Raw genomic sequence first — 17,189 nt, forward strand, 5'->3', positions numbered from 1 at the left:
CTTTATAGACATGTAAATTACAAATCCTAGTCTTTTGTTTCAAAAAAAGTCTAGACCATTATGAATAGCACATTTTGGGAGGAAATGTGGCAGGTACTATCACAATATTATTTATTACTGGTGTAAACTAACAGTCAAGTCTTTGATCGCGGCAGCACCTCTCCTGGTGTTAGATTTTGAAGTGTTAAATCTGTGAATGCAGTAAAAGTTACTTGGGGTGAAGGAAAAAAAACCTTCATTTGCACTGAATGAGAGACTGTGCATTGCTTGGGCGGTGCAGTTTTCCCTAAATGGTTGCATTTTGATTGGATTTCTCCTCTTAGACGTGGAGGCACTCACAACTTCCACTTAAACTCAAAAAAATACGTCCACCATCCCCTTGCAACCCGATCCCTTTCCCTGGAGCTTCACCTGTTGCTGCTGCTGGAGCCAGATTTCTGTGTTGGGGGGAGGGGGTAGTGGGCGGGGCGGGGGCTCTTCGCGGCACTCGGCCAATAGGCTGTCCGATTTGCGGTCACGTGGGGCGGGGCGGGGCGGGGCCCCAGGACAAGTGTGAAGGTAAACGGCGCCAGGCGGGCATTCTCACACCGAGCAGCCGCGGAGAGAAAAGGCGTCAAACTTTGGCTTTTAAACCTGTCGGCTGATCGGGGTTTTTTTTTGGTGTGTGTGGGGCAGCAAACCAGTAAAAGCAATGGCAGTAAAAAGATTAACGAAATCGGATCGCCATACCTTTGTGAAGCGGGTGAGTTCAGTTTGATTGCTCCCTCCGTCTGTGTTTTTTCCCCCAAATAAAGATGTTTTTTTCTTTTTTTTTTAAATGTGAAGGAAACAAAATCGGCGTTACTTGAAGTTTAGTTGGATTAAAAAAAAAAATATTTTTGAGGTTTGCTGAAACTTGAGGGCGTTTATTCCGACGGACGCTTGCTTTCTCCCCCTGGTCCCCTGTAAAAAGTGACCGTTACTCGAGGCTCGGGTGCTCGCGCTGTGCCGAGTGGAATGGTGCGGCGCGCGCCCTCGTTGCCGGGGTGGGGGGGGGCAGACGCGCGCCCTCGTTGCCGGGGTGGGGGGGGGCAGACGCGCGCCCTCGTTGCCGGGGTGGGGGGGGGCAGACGCGCGCCCTCATTGCCCAGGGGGGGCAGGTGCGCGTCCTCGTTGCCCAGGGGGGCAGGTGCGCGTCCTCGTTGCCCAGGGGGGCAGGCGCGCGTCCTCGTTGACCGGGGGTGGGGGGCAGGTGCGCGCCCTCGTTGCCCGGGGTAGGTTCGTGGCGGGATTTATATCCTCCCGATTTCTACCCCCGGATCCTGAGAGCGCGCGAGAGGCTCACCCTGTTCCGCAGTGGCTTAAAACAAAACACTATGGGGAAGGGTTGGGGCGTGGGGGGTTGGTGGTGTGGTGGTGGTGGTGGATGGGTGTGGAGCTATTTAAACTGCAGGAATGCAAGAAATCCATTACAAGATAAGAGAGCGCCGCACGTCACAAGTCGGGTTATTAATCGTGGATGCTTTGAAAACCACCACGTCTGCACTTGTTTCAGCCGATCACCGGTTTTGGCCCAGTGCATGTAAAAATACACTTCATATGGCTGTGAAATGTGTTTGAAAGTGCTTTTTTTTCTCCGAAGTGTGACTATCGAACCCAGCTGATCATTATATTCAGATGTGCAGTCCTGCGTTTTTATTATCCATCTGTACTGTTCGCTGCTGAAGAAACGTGTGGTGAAATACTGGTTAAAATATGCTCTTGAAAAAAGCAAGCTTGCTTCTCAGAAGTAAACAGGAAAGTCTCTGCGACAGAAGTTGCGGTGTGGATGTAGGTTATCAAGTTAGAAAAATAAAAATAGTCGATAAAATTTATTACTACAGGAGTGTTTTTATGCTATAACCCTATTTCTTTGCATCACTTAGTGCTACAATTTTAATTAGTTTGTAATTTGTCCTCTTGACAGCTCTGCTGGGATTCCCAGCCACTCTTTCTGGGCTGTGCACTAGTTGTCTCATCGTAAATGTTCTTTTATAACCTTTGTTGATATGTAAATTGTTTGTGCTAATATTATAATAATGAATCCTAGTTCTGCTGACTTTTGAAGTGTTTTGCAATAGAGAATAAAACTACAATGCAGTGTTTTAGTCGCATGGAATTTGAAGCATTACTCCCTGCTACAAAACTACATCTAAATGTTTGAGAAGTGGCAAGTGCCTCAGTGCTAACCACTCCAGTGAACTGCTGATAATGCAGTAGACAAGTGAGTTGAGCCTTATGCAGTAACTTAGTGGGCCATTGTACCCAAAGGAGATGATTGAAATAGTATTAATCTTTCCGTATGAAGCAAAATTGCAGTTGTGGGGTGAGGGGAAAGTGGTGATTCTTCAGTGCCCACTAAAATGTTTTTATTACGCCTCTGGGAATTGCCTTGGGGACATTTTTCTACAAATATAAAGGTGCTATATAAGTGCAAGTTATTGTTGGAAGAGATTTTAACATGGAAGCAAAAAAAATGTATTGAAGTTATTGTGAACATATTGACTAAAGCTTTGTTTTCTGTTCTTGTTCTAGGATCTGTCATCCTAAAATTTTGCAGATGGTCTTTTAGCGTTATCTACAGATTGCCCCGAGAAGTTCGCAAGCAGCGCAACAGCTGGGATGTTGCGACAGACTGTCGGAAGCAATAAACGTGGTTTGGGGTTTGCCCATTTCTCCAGTTCAAATTTCTTTGCATTACCCAGCTCAGGAAACACGAGTATGGGCCGAAGTGCCAAAAGCGGTTCTATCAGCAGCATCAGCTCTAACTCAGATTGTTATGACAGCCCAGTTGTGGACCCAGAATACATTATGCAGTTGGTGAATGATGTCAGGAAGTTTGCAGATGTACTGGAGCATTTGAAAGAAGCCTTTCTTTCAGAAGGTGTGTCATTTACTTAATGCTTATCCCTCAATTTCCAAGGATTAGTTTGATTTGATAACTTGAAATGAGCAGAATAGTGGCAGTGACAAATTCTTGCAGGTTTTGACTCTGCCTAAAGCCTGAATAAAGGATTAGTGTTACTGAATTTATATTTTATTGTACAGAAGGACCTTTCTCTTCTAAAGCATCAAGTATGGGCCTTGGTCTTTCACCTAGGGTGCCCAATAATAAAAATAACTAATCTAATGTTGATTAGAAATATAAACAATACTTGAAAGTGAAGATTTTTTTTCATTCTCAGGATTTGGGTGTTGCTGGCAAGACCAGCATTTATTGCCCATTCCTAGTTGGCCTGAGTAGGTGGTGGCGCGCCTTCTTGAACAGCTGCTGCGGTCTATGTGGTGAAGGTGCTCCCACAATGCTGTTGCATAAGAAGTTCCAGGATTTTGATCCAGCAGCAATGAAGGAATGGTGATTTATATGTCCAAGTCAGGATGGTATGTGGCTTAGAGGTGATGGTGCTTCCATGCACCTTCTGCCCTTGTCGTGCTAGGTGGTGGAGGTTGTGGGTTTGATGGGTGCTGATGAAGCCGTAGTGAGTTTCTGCAGTGTAACTTAATTGAGCAGTTCAGATGCTAGACTACAAAAGCAAAATGTCATGTGGACTCTTGAGTAGGATTGTTTGGTGATTTCAAAAAGTTTCTATGTTATATACTTGTTTCCTGTGTGAGTTCTTGAGATCACGATCAGTTCAGTGATGGGATGACAGTTGTATAGTGTTTGGGTTTTTTGTGTGTGTATGTGAGCTGAAATTTCATGTAGGGGTTTGAGATTAGTGTCTTGTTTCTCAAAGCTAAAACTCCTGCGCACCCCCAAATTTGGGCTCCTGATAGCAATATTTCAACAATATGGATTTTCCTAGCTGACTCATTCAGTATAAACACAAAAAACTTCAAATGTGTTGTGGGTGTTGGGTAGGCTGTGGGCAAGGTGGCATTTCAGCACATTGTTGAGCAAAAATGCATTTTGGATGTTTTATGCCACTACTGAAAAATTATATTTTGGATTTGTAGTAAGGGTCATTGCCGGAGATCTCTTTAATTAGGACATGAGCATTGATCATTTACTTGTTGATATTATTTTCATTAATGGAAAATTGGACATGAAGTTTCAGTAAAGTTTTTTTTGAGATGGTAAATTAATTTGAAAATAAAAATGTGTTTTTTTTTAAGTTGTGTTTTGGACCATTAGTCGGAATAAAATGGAAAGGCCATTTGAAATGTATTGTGTTTTCCCAGATTGGGAAAAAAGCCATGTTCAGATTTAAATTTAGTAAACTTCTTATGTAAGAATACTAGAAATTGTGGCAGGTAATCTGCTATGCACATAAATTATTTTGAGTCTGATAATGCTAGTTCAAAATTGAGTAATGTGTTGTGTTCAATTTTTAATGCTAGCTGTCTGTAATATGTCATTTTCACATGTATACAATGTAGTTCTCTGTTTCCCTTTCTCAAAATTATGTATTTGTAAAAATTGTATCCATGGATTAATGTGTTGGGTAGATGCATTGCAGAATTGCCATTGTATACCATACCATCTTGGTTCTGCCTTCTCTCCCTTCCTTCTCCACCCCCATAAGAACTGACGCTTTGATGTAGTATCAAATACCCATTACTTGTGGACCTCAAACTCAAAGTCTATTTCCTTTGGTAAGTGAACTTTGTTGAACCTGAATGTTGCTGAGTGCTCAGTGAAAACTACACATTCATCCAAGAAAATGAAGCAACTTATTCTTCCATGCAGAATTCCATGTCCAAGTGGGTGGCTGGATGATGTCCATTGCCATTTTATAGTCTGCTTTGTAAAGCAATTTACCATGTGATCAAATTACAATTTGTTCAACTTTGTTTAATAAAAACATAATCGCTTAAAAATACCTGCAGCTCACCTAGAAACTGAAATTGGAAGTCTACGGTTCCTTGTGTAGACAGAGTTGGTCAGCAGTGTTAAAATTGAGTGTTCGTGCTCTTGGCTGGGCGGGACACATCTTCCTATTATTTTTCCTTTGGCCGAGCAAATAATTGGCAGAGTTCAGCATTTTTCTGAAGTCTTAAACCACAAGAACAAAGCTGCAGTGGTTTATAATAGATTGAGTGACAGAATGAAGTTGACTGCAAGTCTACATAATTACAAAATATATACAGTATGTTGGTGTGTTTCAGCATAGTGGAGTCGACAGAAGTCAAAAGACAAAACTGATACTACGCCTTCAGATCTTTGCACTCCTACCCTCTTTATATTACAGAATTGCTTAGGTGACATATTACCAAGACACACTTTTTACATTGTGGGTGAGGGGGAAATTCCATAGCATAGGAGCAGAAAACAAGCAACTGCGTAAGTCATGGTTTTCGATAATTTTGGTCACTGAACCTACTCTGATGGTTGAAGCATGCACATTTCAATTAAACAATTATCACAAATTGGCTAAGTGTTTTGTCTGTGACCAGACAACAATTCCTCCTACTGGCAGTAGCGGTGGCTTTAAAGCTGATTGGGACAGCATTGTAAACTAAAGGGGTAGTACAAATTTGGTTCTGGTGTAAATATCTGAGTTCAGTGGCATAATTTTCTCCCATAAGTGGCCTGAGGTCTTCCTTTTGGAGAGCTGATCCGTACGGTGGCATAGTGGTTAGCACTGTTGCCTCACAGCGCCAGGGACCCGGGTTCGAATCCAGCCTCGGGTGACTGTGTGGAGTTTGCACATTCTCCCCGTGTTTGCGTGGGTTTCCTCCGGGTGCTCCGGTTTCCTCCCACAGTCCAAAGATGTGCGGGTTAGGTTGATTGGCTATGATAAATTGACCCTTAGTGTTAGGGGGATTAAATACGTGGGGTTACGGGGATAGGGTGGGATATGTGTTGGTGTAGGGGTTACGGGGATCGGGTGGGATATGTGTCGGTGCAGGCTCGATGGGCCGAAATGGCCTCTATCTGCACTGTGGGGTTTCTGTGAGTTCTGTGATTTACCCTGTACATACTTGTACAGGTAGTGTAACCCAGGCGTGTAACATAATAAGTAGGAGCAGGAGTAGCCATACGACTCCTTGAGCCTGCTCTGCCATTCAAAAAGATCATGGCTGAACTTTTACATCAACTCCACTTTCCTGCCCTATCCCCATATCTCTTGATTCCCTTAGCGCCCAAAAATCTATCCATCTCGGTCTCGAATATGTTCAACGACTGAGCATCCAAAGCCCTCTGGGGTAAAGAATTCCAGAGATTCACAACTCTGAGTGAAGAATTTTCTCCTCATCTCAGTCCTAAATGGCTGACCTCTTATTGTGAAACTGTGACCCCCTAGTTCTAGATACTACCAGCCAGAAGAAACGGCCTCTTGGCATCTACCCTATCAAGCTCAAGAATGTTACACATGTTAATGAGATCACTTCCCATTCTTCTAAGCTCCAGAGAATATGGCCACATTCTACTCAATCTCCCTTCATAGGACAGCCCTCTCATCCTAGCAATCAATCTATTGAACCTTTGTTGCACCCACTCTATGGCAAGTATAGGTAAGGAAACCAAAACTGTATACACTACTCCAGGTGTTGTCTCACCAAAGCCCTATATAATTGCAGCAATACTTCCTTACTCTTTTACTGCAACCCCTTGCAATAAAGGCTAATATGCTCCTTTGCGACCTGAATCAAATATTCATATCTCTCTGATGGTGGACCAAGCACAAACATTTTGTGAGATGGGCCCTGCTACAAATTGATGAGCTACTTTATTTCATAGCAAGGCAAACAAACAGGACAGCATCTATAATTACAGTCACTTAATTGAATCAATACACCTTATCTTAATTCAAAATACATAATATAACCCAGTTATGTGGGAAAGTGTGGTATCGTAGCGATTCGTGTGCATTGCCACTAAATAATCGAGTTCGACTTCGACGAACTATAAATAAGTTTATTTACAGGAACGGTTAAATACAACGGGTAAGGTAGCAGGTAAAATGGCTGACTGTAGGAGCACCGTGGTGTAGGTCTTTCCCCAGCGGGGACGCCACGAGGACTGACTAGCAGGTTCCGAGCTCAACTGCCAGCAGGTTCCGAGCTCAACTGCCAGCAGGTTCCAAGCTCTGACGTCATCACGTTCTTCCTGCCGTTGAGGAGTCACGTGATGGACGGCGTGACGTCATCACGCCGAGTACAGGAGAGAAGCCTGAGTATAGTAACAGATACATACAGTAAGGTAAGTTAAAGGGAATTATGTATCTCAATGTAAGGGACAACCGGTGGTACCGCCACATAGGCCCCCCCAGAATTCGCTTTAACGAAAGTCCAAGGATGAGATGGTCTGACGAGCTGGTGGTCACGGCGGTCGTGCTGTCTCGACTTGGTAGGCGAGGTCTGAAGATGCTGCTCGTGAGCGGATCCTTACGCGCATCGTGGCAAATAAAATGTATCCGTCAGGCGAAGGACCGTGGAGACGTGCAAAACAGCAGGCCTTGTCAGAGTGACGGGCAGGTCGGGCGGGCGATGGCTCCGTTGATGTTGAAAGAAGTCCTTGTTCTGACTAACTCTGCAGGAACACCAAACGAGCGATCCAGAAGGACTTGACAGGCGAGGTCGGTGAACTCGCTGACAGGTGAGCGAAACCTTCAGGAGGCTGGAACGGTGCGTGCCATAGTGCTACGACGATAACACAACGGAGGGTGAAAAGTTGCTGCGTTGATCAGTGATCGGTGCGGACAGCAACTTTCACGTGGATGATCGCGGCCGCGGGATGCCCGTTAGACCCGTCCTCGATGCTTGCAGCGTCAGTAGATGTTTGCGTTTGTTGAAGGGAAAACTGCCACGAAGGCAGCACGCTTCTCTTTCTCGCCGAAAAGTGTGGTAGGTAACACAACCAGCAGGCTGAAGGGCTGGTGCGTCGTCGGCGGAGAAGGAGTCGTCATTTTTCACGAGGGATAGGTCCTCGTGGTTCGCGAGGGATGGGTCCTCGTGGTATCCCCGCAGGGCGCGCTCCGATTTTGTGGGCCCGAACATGCTGTATCCCGCGCTTGGAGAGATGTATACTTGCTGTTGCTTTGGACGTAGAGGGGCGGATGATCCGTGTGGCGGTAGGAAAGACGAGTACGGGGACCATAAGCAAGTGCGTGGTCGGCGCCGCATCGATGTTCTCGTCGAACGGGGCTTCTGCCTTTATAAAGCACGAGGGAGACTGTGGCTCCCTGGATTGCGGTAGCGTCAGCAAAACGGCTGGTGCTTCCATGGCGTGCTTTTGTGAAAATTGTTCACAAAAAAAAACGGGGTCCGGTTGAGTTTTGTCCGTGTCAAACGGGATCTGCTCCAGGCTGCGCTTACCTTGCGAATACGTTCGCAAAGACGGGGTCGCCTTTGGAGGAATCGGTGTTAGGCGGTTGCTGTTCCGTGGTTGTGCGTCGGTTGTCTTGTGGGAAGACGAGGTTCAGGCGCGCGTTGCTACCATGAAAATCGTTCACGGATACGGGTTCACCAATTGTAGTGTTGGAATTGATGAGCTCCCGTACTCACGTCGTTGGGTCACCAATGTAGCGATTCGTGTGCATCGCCACTAAATAATCGAGTTCGACTTCGACGAACTATAAATAAGTTGTTTATTTACAGGAACGGTTAAATACAACAGGTAAGGTAGCAGGTAAGATGGCTGACTAGGAGCACCGTGGTGTAGGTCTTTCCCCAGTGGGGACTCCACGAGGACTAACTAGAAGTTTCCGAGCTCAACTGCTAGCAGGTTCTGAGCTCAACTGCCAGCAGGTTCCAAGCTCTGACGTCATGACGTCATCACGCAGAGTACAGGAGAGAAGCCTGAGTATAGTAACAGATATATACAGTAAGGTAAGTTAAAGGGAATTATGTATCTCAATGTAAGGGACAACCGGTGGTACCGCCACAGTATCTTATTTGACTTAAACAAGAGGACTTCAAACTGTCCTCCAGCATTTCTAACCTTTCGTCAGCACCTTTGCTGATCCTGACTGCCTGTGCACCTGTCTTTGTCTCTTTTATATTCTGTTCACAGCAGAAAAGGAAAAGTTGTGCCTCACTCCTGAGCCCCCACGATAGAGACTTAAGCAATTTGTTAGCTTGTCCTATTGTATTGTTATTATTTATAAGCTATGGGGAAACCACATGAAAGCATCTTACTAAGTACTAACTGAGCACTTTTAATTTTCATGAATACACTGTGCTTCAAAACACAAAATTCAAAGGTAACTTTTTTTCCAAATCCTTTCTATGGGAAAGTGGGCAAAAGATCCAAAGCCATAACATATATATATTTTTTAATTGGTTTTGAGATGTGATCTGCAAGGCTGCATTTATTGCCCATCCCTAGTTTCCCCAAGAAGGTGGTGGGCCTTCTTGAAGTGCTATAGTCTTTGATGTGATGCTCCCACAATAGTGTTAGGTGGGGAATTACTGAGTTTTTTGTAGGATGTAGTTGGGATTTTAGGACAGCCATGGTTCATGGTTGTTTTTCTGCTGCTGGCCTGCAAATGACCAGAGAATTAAATTTCACAACTTGCCATGGTGGAATTTGAACCCCTGACCTCTGGGTTACAAGCCTAGTACCATAAGCACTCCGCTATCAGTACAGTTCTGCCTTTTTCCAATCTGAATTGGCTATCAATAAATATTCAATTTGAGAAGCACATGGCCCTTCTTGTAACATAGCCACACATTAATTGAGACATAAATTCAATATATTTCTAAATTAAAATTGGTCTTGCTTACAAAGGCCAAAAGAATGAGTGCAATAAAATGATGAAAATATCACATTATAGAGTCATAGAGTAATACAGCACGGATAGAGGCCCTTCGGCCCATCGTGTCCGCGCCGGCCATCAAGCCCTGTCTAATCTAATCCCATATTCCAGCATTTGGCCCGTAGCCTTGTATGCTATGGCATTTCAAGTGCACATCCAAATGCTTCTTAAATGTGAGGGTTTCTGCCTCCACAACCCTTTCAGGCAGTGAGTTCCAGACTCCAACCACCCTCTGGGTGAAAAAGTTCTTTCTCAAATCCCCTCTAAACCTCCCGCCCTTTACCTTGAATCTATGCCCCCTAGTTATTGACCCCTCTACTAAGGGAAAAAGCTCCTCAGCATCCATCCTATCTATGCCCCTCATAATTTTGTACACCTCAATCATGTCCCCCCTCAGCCTCCTCTGCTCCAAGGAAAACAAACCCAATCTGCCCAGTCTCTCTTCATAGCTGAAGCGCTCCAGCCCTGGTAACATCCTGGTGAACCTCCTCTGCACCCTCTCTAACGCGATCACATCCTTCCTGTAGTGTGGCGACCAGAACTGCACACAGTATTCCAGCTGTGGCCTAACCAGTGTTTTATACAGCTCCATCATAACCTCCTTGCTCTTATATTCAATGCCTCGGCTAATGAAGGCAAGTATCCCATATGCCTTTTTTACCACCTTATCCACCTGTTCCGCCGCCTTCAGGGATCTGTGTACTTGCACACCCAGATCCCTCTGACCCTCCGTCTTGCCTAGGGTCTTTCCATTCATTGTGTATTCCTTTGCCTTGTTAGTCCCCCCAAAGTGCATCACCTCGCACTTTTCCGGGTTAAATTCCATTTGCCACTGTTCCGCCCATCTGACCAACCCATCTATATCGTCCTGCAGACTGAGGCTACCCTCCTCGCTATTTACCACCCTACCAATTTTTGTATCATCCGCGAACTTACTGATCATACCCTTTACATTCATATCCAAGTCATTAATGTAGACCACAAACAGCAAGGGACCCAGCACCGATCCCTGTGGTACCCCACTGGCCACAGGCTTCCAGTCACAAAAACAACCTTCGACCATCACCCTCTGCCTTCTGCCACTAAGCCAGTTTTGTATCCAACGTGCCAAGGCACCCTGGATTCCATGGGCTCTTACCTTCTTGACCAGTCTCCTGTGCGGGACTTTATCGAAGGCCTTACTGAAATCCATGTATACCACATCCACTGCGTTACCCTCATCCACACATCTAGTCACCCCCTCAAAAAATTCAATCAAATTAGTCAGACATGATCTTCCCTTGACAAAGCCATGTTGACTATCCCTGATTAATCCTTGCCTCTCCAAGTGGAGACAAATTTTGTCCCTCAGGATTTTTTCCAATTTTCCTACCACTGATGTTAGGCTCACTGGCCTGCAGTTCCCCGGTTTTTCCCTACTACCCTTCTTGAATAATGGTACTACATTAGCGGTTCTCCAGTCCTCTGGCACATCCCCTGTGGCCAGGGAGGTCCTGAATATATGTGTTAGAGCCCCCGCAATCTCCTCCTTTGCCTCACACAGCAGCCTGGGATACATTTCATCCGGGCCTGGGGATTTATCCATTTTTAGGCCAGCTAAAACCGCCAATACCTCCTCCCTCTCGATGTTAATATGTTCGAGCATATCACAGTCCCCCCGCCCTATTTCTATGTCTACATCGACCTTCTCCATAGTGAAAACAGATGCAAAAAATTCATTTAGAACCCCTCCTACATCTTCCGGCTCCACACACAGATTGCCACTTTTGTCCCTAATGGGCCCTATTTTTTCCCTAGTTATCCTCTTACCCTTAATATACTTATAAAACATCTTTGGATTTTCCTTTATTTTGCTTGCCAGTGTTATTTCATGGCCCCTCCTTGATCTCCTAATTTCTTTTTTAAGTATCCCCCTGCACTTTTTGTACTCCTCTAGGGCTTCCTCCGTCTTTAGCCTTTTGTATCTACCAAAAGCCCTCCTTTTTTTCCTAATCCATTCTCGTATATCCCCTGACATCCAAGGTTCCCTGTGGTTTTTGGAACCACTCTTGACCTTTACGGGAACATGTTGCCATTGTATGATCTCAATCTCCCTTCTGAAAGCCTCCCATTGCTCCGATGCGGATTTTCCTACAAGTAGCTGATCCCAGTCCATTTTGGCCAGATCCTGCCTTATCCTATTAAAATCGGCCTTCCCCCAATTTAGAACCTTTATTTCCGGCCCATCCCTGTCCTTTTCCATGACCACCTTAAATCTTACCATATTATGGTCACTATCACCAAAGTGCTCACCTACTAGCACTTTTTCCACTTGGCCGGCCACATTCCCTAGAATTAGGTCCAGTACCGCCCCCTCTCTTGTAGGACTTTCTACATGCTGGCTCAAAAAGCTCTCCTGGATGCACTTTAAGAATTCTACACCCTCTGAGCCTTTCACACTCTGACTATCCCAGTTAATATTGGGGAAGTTGAAATCCCCCATTATTATTACCCTATTATTTGCACATTTCTCTGAGATTTGCCTACATATCTGTTCCTCTATCTCCCCCTGACTGTTTGGAGGCCTATAGTACACTCCCAGCAAAGTGCTTGCCCCCTTTTTGTTTTTAAGCTCCACCCATATGGCCTCATTAGAGGACCCTGCTAATATATCATCCCTCCTTACTGCAGTAATTGACTCCTTAATTAATATTGTGACACCCCCTCCTCTTATACCTCCCCCTCTGTCTCGCCTGAAGATTCTGTACCCCGGAATATTGAGCTGCCAGTCTTGCCCTTCCCTCAACCATGTCTCCGTGATAGCAACAATATCATACTCCCATGTGTTTATCAACACCTTCAGTTCATCCACCTTATTTGCAAGACTCCTTGCATTAAAATAGATGCCATCCAGCCTTGCCCTTATATATTTGCCCTGTCTACCAAGCTGACTTGTTTTTTTCTCTATAATTGGCAGCACATCCCCCCCTATTTCAGCTCCCCTCTGTATCCCATCCCCCTGCCAAGTTAGTTTAAACACCCCCCCAACAGTGCTAGCAAACCTCCCCGCAAGGATATTTGTCCCGCTCTGGTTCAGGTGCAACCCGTCCGACTTGTACAAGTCCCACCTTTCCCAGAAGCAGGCCCAGTGATCCAGGAAAGTAAAACCCTCCCCCCTACACCAACTCTTTAGCCACGCATTCATCTGCTCTATCCTCCCATTCCTATACTTACTAGCACGTGGCACTGGGAGTAATCCAGAGATTACAACCTTTGAGGTCCTGCTCTTTAATCTGTTACCTAGCTCCCTAAATTCTTGATGCAGGACCTCATCCCTCTTTTTACCTATGTCGTTGGTACCAATGTGGACCACGACCACTGGCTGTTCACCCTCCCCCTCCAGAATGCCCTGCAGCCGCTCAGTGACATTCTTGACCCTGGCACCAGGGAGGCAACAAACCATCCTGGATTCACGTCTACGGCCACAGAAACGCCTATCTGTTCCCCTTACTATAGAATCCCCTACCACTATTGCTCTCCCACTCTTTTTCCCCCCTTCCTGGGCAGCAGGAGCACCCCCAGTGCCAGGAAGTTGGCTGCTGCTGCCTTCCCCTGGTGAGTCATCCCCCTCAACAGTATCCAAAGCGGTATACTTGTTTGAAAGGGGGATGTCCGCAGGGGTTCCCTGCACTACCTGCCTGCCTTTGTTGCTCCGCCTGATGGTCACCCCCTGTGCTGCCCTACCCTGAGGCGTGAACAACTCGCTAAACGTGCTATCCACGAGCCTCTCAGCATCGCGCATGCTCCAAAATTCATCCACCCGCAGCTCGAGCGCCGCAATGCGGTCTGCAAGTAGCTGCAGCTGGATGCATTTCCTGCACACATGGTCGTCAGGGACACTGGCAGCATCCCTGATTTCCCACATGGAGCAAGAGGAGCAGAACACGGGTCTGAGCTCTCCTGCCATGACTTACTCCTTTAATTAATTAAAAATTTATTCAATACCCCAGTTACAGGTATACTCTAGGGCGCTTTATTTACCAACTGTCCCCACTACACCAGAGACCCTAGAAATTTAACACCACAGAAGTCAAGCTTGTATTGAAAAGAGAGAAATACTCACCAACCAATCTCTTACCTGCTCCCTGGTGACGTCACACACTGATTACTTTTTACCTCTCTCCTCTGCTGTTGATTTGGTGGGCCTCTGCCTTCGCGCTGGTTTTTAAGCCGGGCTCCTCCTCCGCTGCTGCTCTCCCCCGAACTGGTCGGGCCTCTGCCTTCACGCCGGTTTTTAAGCCGGGCTCCTCCTCCGCTGCTGCTCTCCCCCGAACTGGTCGGGCCTCTGCCTTCGCGCCGGTTTTTAAGCCGGGCTCCTCCTCCGCTGCTGCTCTCCCCCGAACTGGTCGGGCCTCTGCCTTCGCGCCGGTTTTTAAGCCGGGCTCCTCCTCCGCTGCTGCTCTCCCCCGAACTGGTCGGGCCTCTGCCTTCGCGCCGGTTTTTAAGCCGGGCTCCTCCTCCGCTGCTGCTCTCCCCCGAACTGGTCGGGCCTCTGCCTTCGCGCCGGTTTTTAAGCCGGGCTCCTCCTCCGCTGCTGCTCTCCCCCGAACTGGTCGGGCCTCGCAACTGCCGCCGGTTTTTAAGCCGGGCTCCTCCTGCACTTTTTGTACTCCTCTAGGGCTTCCTCCGTCTTTAGCCTTTTGTATCTACCAAAAGCCCTCCTTTTTTTCCTAATCCATTCTCGTATATCCCCTGACATCCAAGGTTCCCTGTGGTTTTTGGAACCACTCTTGACCTTTACGGGAACATGTTGCCATTGTATGATCTCAATCTCCCTTCTGAAAGCCTCCCATTGCTCCGATGCGGATTCTCACCAGATGTAAAATGTATGTGTTGGGTATGACACAAGGGAGAAAGAGAATTAATTCCTTGGTACTGTTATCACCACATGTTGAGCATAAGTATTCAAAAAGAAAATAGTCTACAATTACAGTGTGTGTTGAGCAACCTAGCAGGATCAGTTCTTGATATTTTTTTTTTTTTGCTTATACAGCAATTGCAACTTAAGGTGTCTTAATTCATTGCTTATGCAGTTAACAGTGAAATGTCAGAGTTAGGAATGCACAAACTGGTGATGAACAGGATGCACATGAAAAGTTTGTGTTTTCTTCGCTTCTGTCCTCCAACACATTGAGTAATTGCACAATCTTACATTATATCATTTCCTGAAATGCAGAATGATGCGTACCATACTATGATCCGTACTATACTAATTTCAGTTGCTGTGAGTTTTATATCCTTCATGCTCTCCCTCTATTCTGTGTATTAATTAACATCCAATGTCCCAAACTGGGTTTATCTGACGGTTACAAAACTCAAGTAGGGGTATTCTTCGGAATGCAGAACCTGCTGCTGAGCTCAGTGTTATTTGTAGAAAGCTTCACATAAATGCTATCATTTTTATCTTGTCAGTTAAAATAAAAATCTTGCATTTAATATTGCTCATTTTAAGCCATCTGAGCACCTTTTATGGAGGTTAACTCCCACTACCCTATATCTACTTGTGCGGTAGTGGTATGTAGGAGAATGAAACTACCTTGTGATCTGGATCAGGTCCGCTTTTATTATGCACTAGCTGGGGAACCCCGCGTTGCGAGGGCAATTTTGGGGCGCTTGGTTTGCATCATAAGCTGCTTTATTCCACAGTGGGTAAAACAGAACAGTGAGACTGATGGGAATTACTTGATACAATAGTTGCATCTGTTGTATACTGTTACAAAAATAAAGAACACACAAGGACTAGCCTGCTTTGGTCAGTCATCTAACTCAACTCAAGAGCACTATCTCTCTCTACCTTGTCCTATTGCCTTGGACAGTGGTTCATCCCGTTCACAGCTTTCTGCTGCTTGTTTGGTGTCTGTTTTCTGATTTTGAAAGGCCTTTCTCAGCCTACATATATATCAAAATAGGTTTCCAACACCATAGTGCGAAGTGTCTTTCTGAATGACCAGATATGGCTAACAAATTGTTCATTGTTTAGCTCTCAGAGAAACAACTTCCCACATTGTATTGTCATTTTCACATCTGTCTACCAATCCAATCTGACATGGGACTTTCTTGGGAAGTCCCTTTTAGGCAATCTTTTGAAAACACTCGGGGGTTCCTGGGATTTAGGAAGCAGGTCCCTGAGGATAGGGTCCTGCTGTCCAAACAGGACTGGGAGAGGGTTGTTGAACATTGGGAGAGTCTACCTGTATTGGGGAGCTGGGATTTGTCAGTATTGAAGAGTAGAAGAAACAGGAGATTGGGAGCCTAGCTGTCTTTGGCATCACTTCCATGTTTCCTATCCATCAGCCTCCTTCCCCCGACTGTCCCGAGCTCCTTTAGCATTTCTAGGCATCCCCGCAATGCTTTCCTCAACAGTGGTTCCTGCTTCAATGCAATTAAGTATAAAGTTTTCGCTTCTGCACTCCTGGCATTTGCTCAGAGCCGAGAAGCAGAACATTAACGGATGTAGAATCGCAGCTGTGGGTGCTCAATTTCCCTATATTTCAACAGGAGTGTAGGAATAGAAAATTCACCATTTAGTGCACAATTAGTGAGTTTGCTGATGTAGTTTTCCAAAGAAACCAACAAAATGATGCCATAAAATGTTCAAGTTTATAATTTTCTTAGTTTCTCAGTTTTTAACTTAAAAATTTCCGTAAGCCTCAAAAATGGTTCAATATTTTTAATTGAATTTTCAACAGAAATAGAGGCTAATGAATAAAGACATTTTTTCTTAAAAATAAATGATCTTGTTTCCTATCAAAGAAACCTGATTGCAGGTTCTCTCTCATTGTGAAATATTCATAACAGAATTGCAGCAAATGTTAATAAATTTTAAATAAATGTCATCATTTTCCTGAAATAAGCTGAGAATTCAACACACTTCCCCCCCCCCCCCCCAAAAAAAAAAACTTTGCAAAAAGAGAAGTTTTTGCTACTTCAAGAGTTTGTTTAGATTTTTGAGAAGATGTGACATTCCTGAAGACTGCAGCTCACTAGTTTGTGGGGGCTATGATCTGTTTTAGAACAATGTTGCCTGAGATTTTATGTATTTTCAGCTAACCAGCAACAAATCTTGAGCAGTATGTTTACAAAAGAATTACTGCAACCAAAAGTGTGGAGCTGTGGCCCACCCAATTAGCACAAAGTCCCACCCAAAAATGGATTTCATGTCACATTGACAGGAACCAGAAGTAGGGCCTAAGGTACCAGGAGGGCTGGGGGAAGCGGGGCCTGAGATACTGGTACAGGTGGAATTGAGGGGCTGGGTCCTGATCCCCTGAAGCCAGTTTTCCTTGGGCCACACCCAGTGTCGGATGTTGGCCTCGGAGCAACAGCACTGGTGGCGGCGATGAACTGATCTTGGCTTTGCCTGAAGCAGCTTACCAATCCCATCTGCTGCAGAAGGCAATTCCCTTTGATTTGGTGGATTTTATGTGA

General features: G+C 45.5%; 1 protein-coding gene across 1 annotated transcript in view; it reads left to right on the forward strand.

Moving 5' to 3' along the window:
- Positions 1-500: 500 nt before the first annotated feature.
- LOC147122310 (rho GTPase-activating protein 29-like) overlaps positions 501-17,189 on the forward strand; it is a 121,078-nt gene continuing 104,389 nt past the window's right edge. Inside the window, exons 1-2 of the mRNA XM_085983292.1 lie at positions 501-742; positions 2,554-2,902. Coding sequence (XP_085839418.1) covers positions 2,641-2,902 — 262 coding nt within the window. The 5' untranslated portion in view covers positions 501-742; positions 2,554-2,640. The remainder of the gene's footprint in view (positions 743-2,553; positions 2,903-17,189) is intronic.

This window comes from Somniosus microcephalus, chromosome 3 (assembly GCF_052327205.1).
Source record: "Somniosus microcephalus isolate GS21.2 chromosome 3, FLI_Smic_1.0, whole genome shotgun sequence".
NCBI lineage: Eukaryota > Metazoa > Chordata > Chondrichthyes > Squaliformes > Somniosidae > Somniosus > Somniosus microcephalus.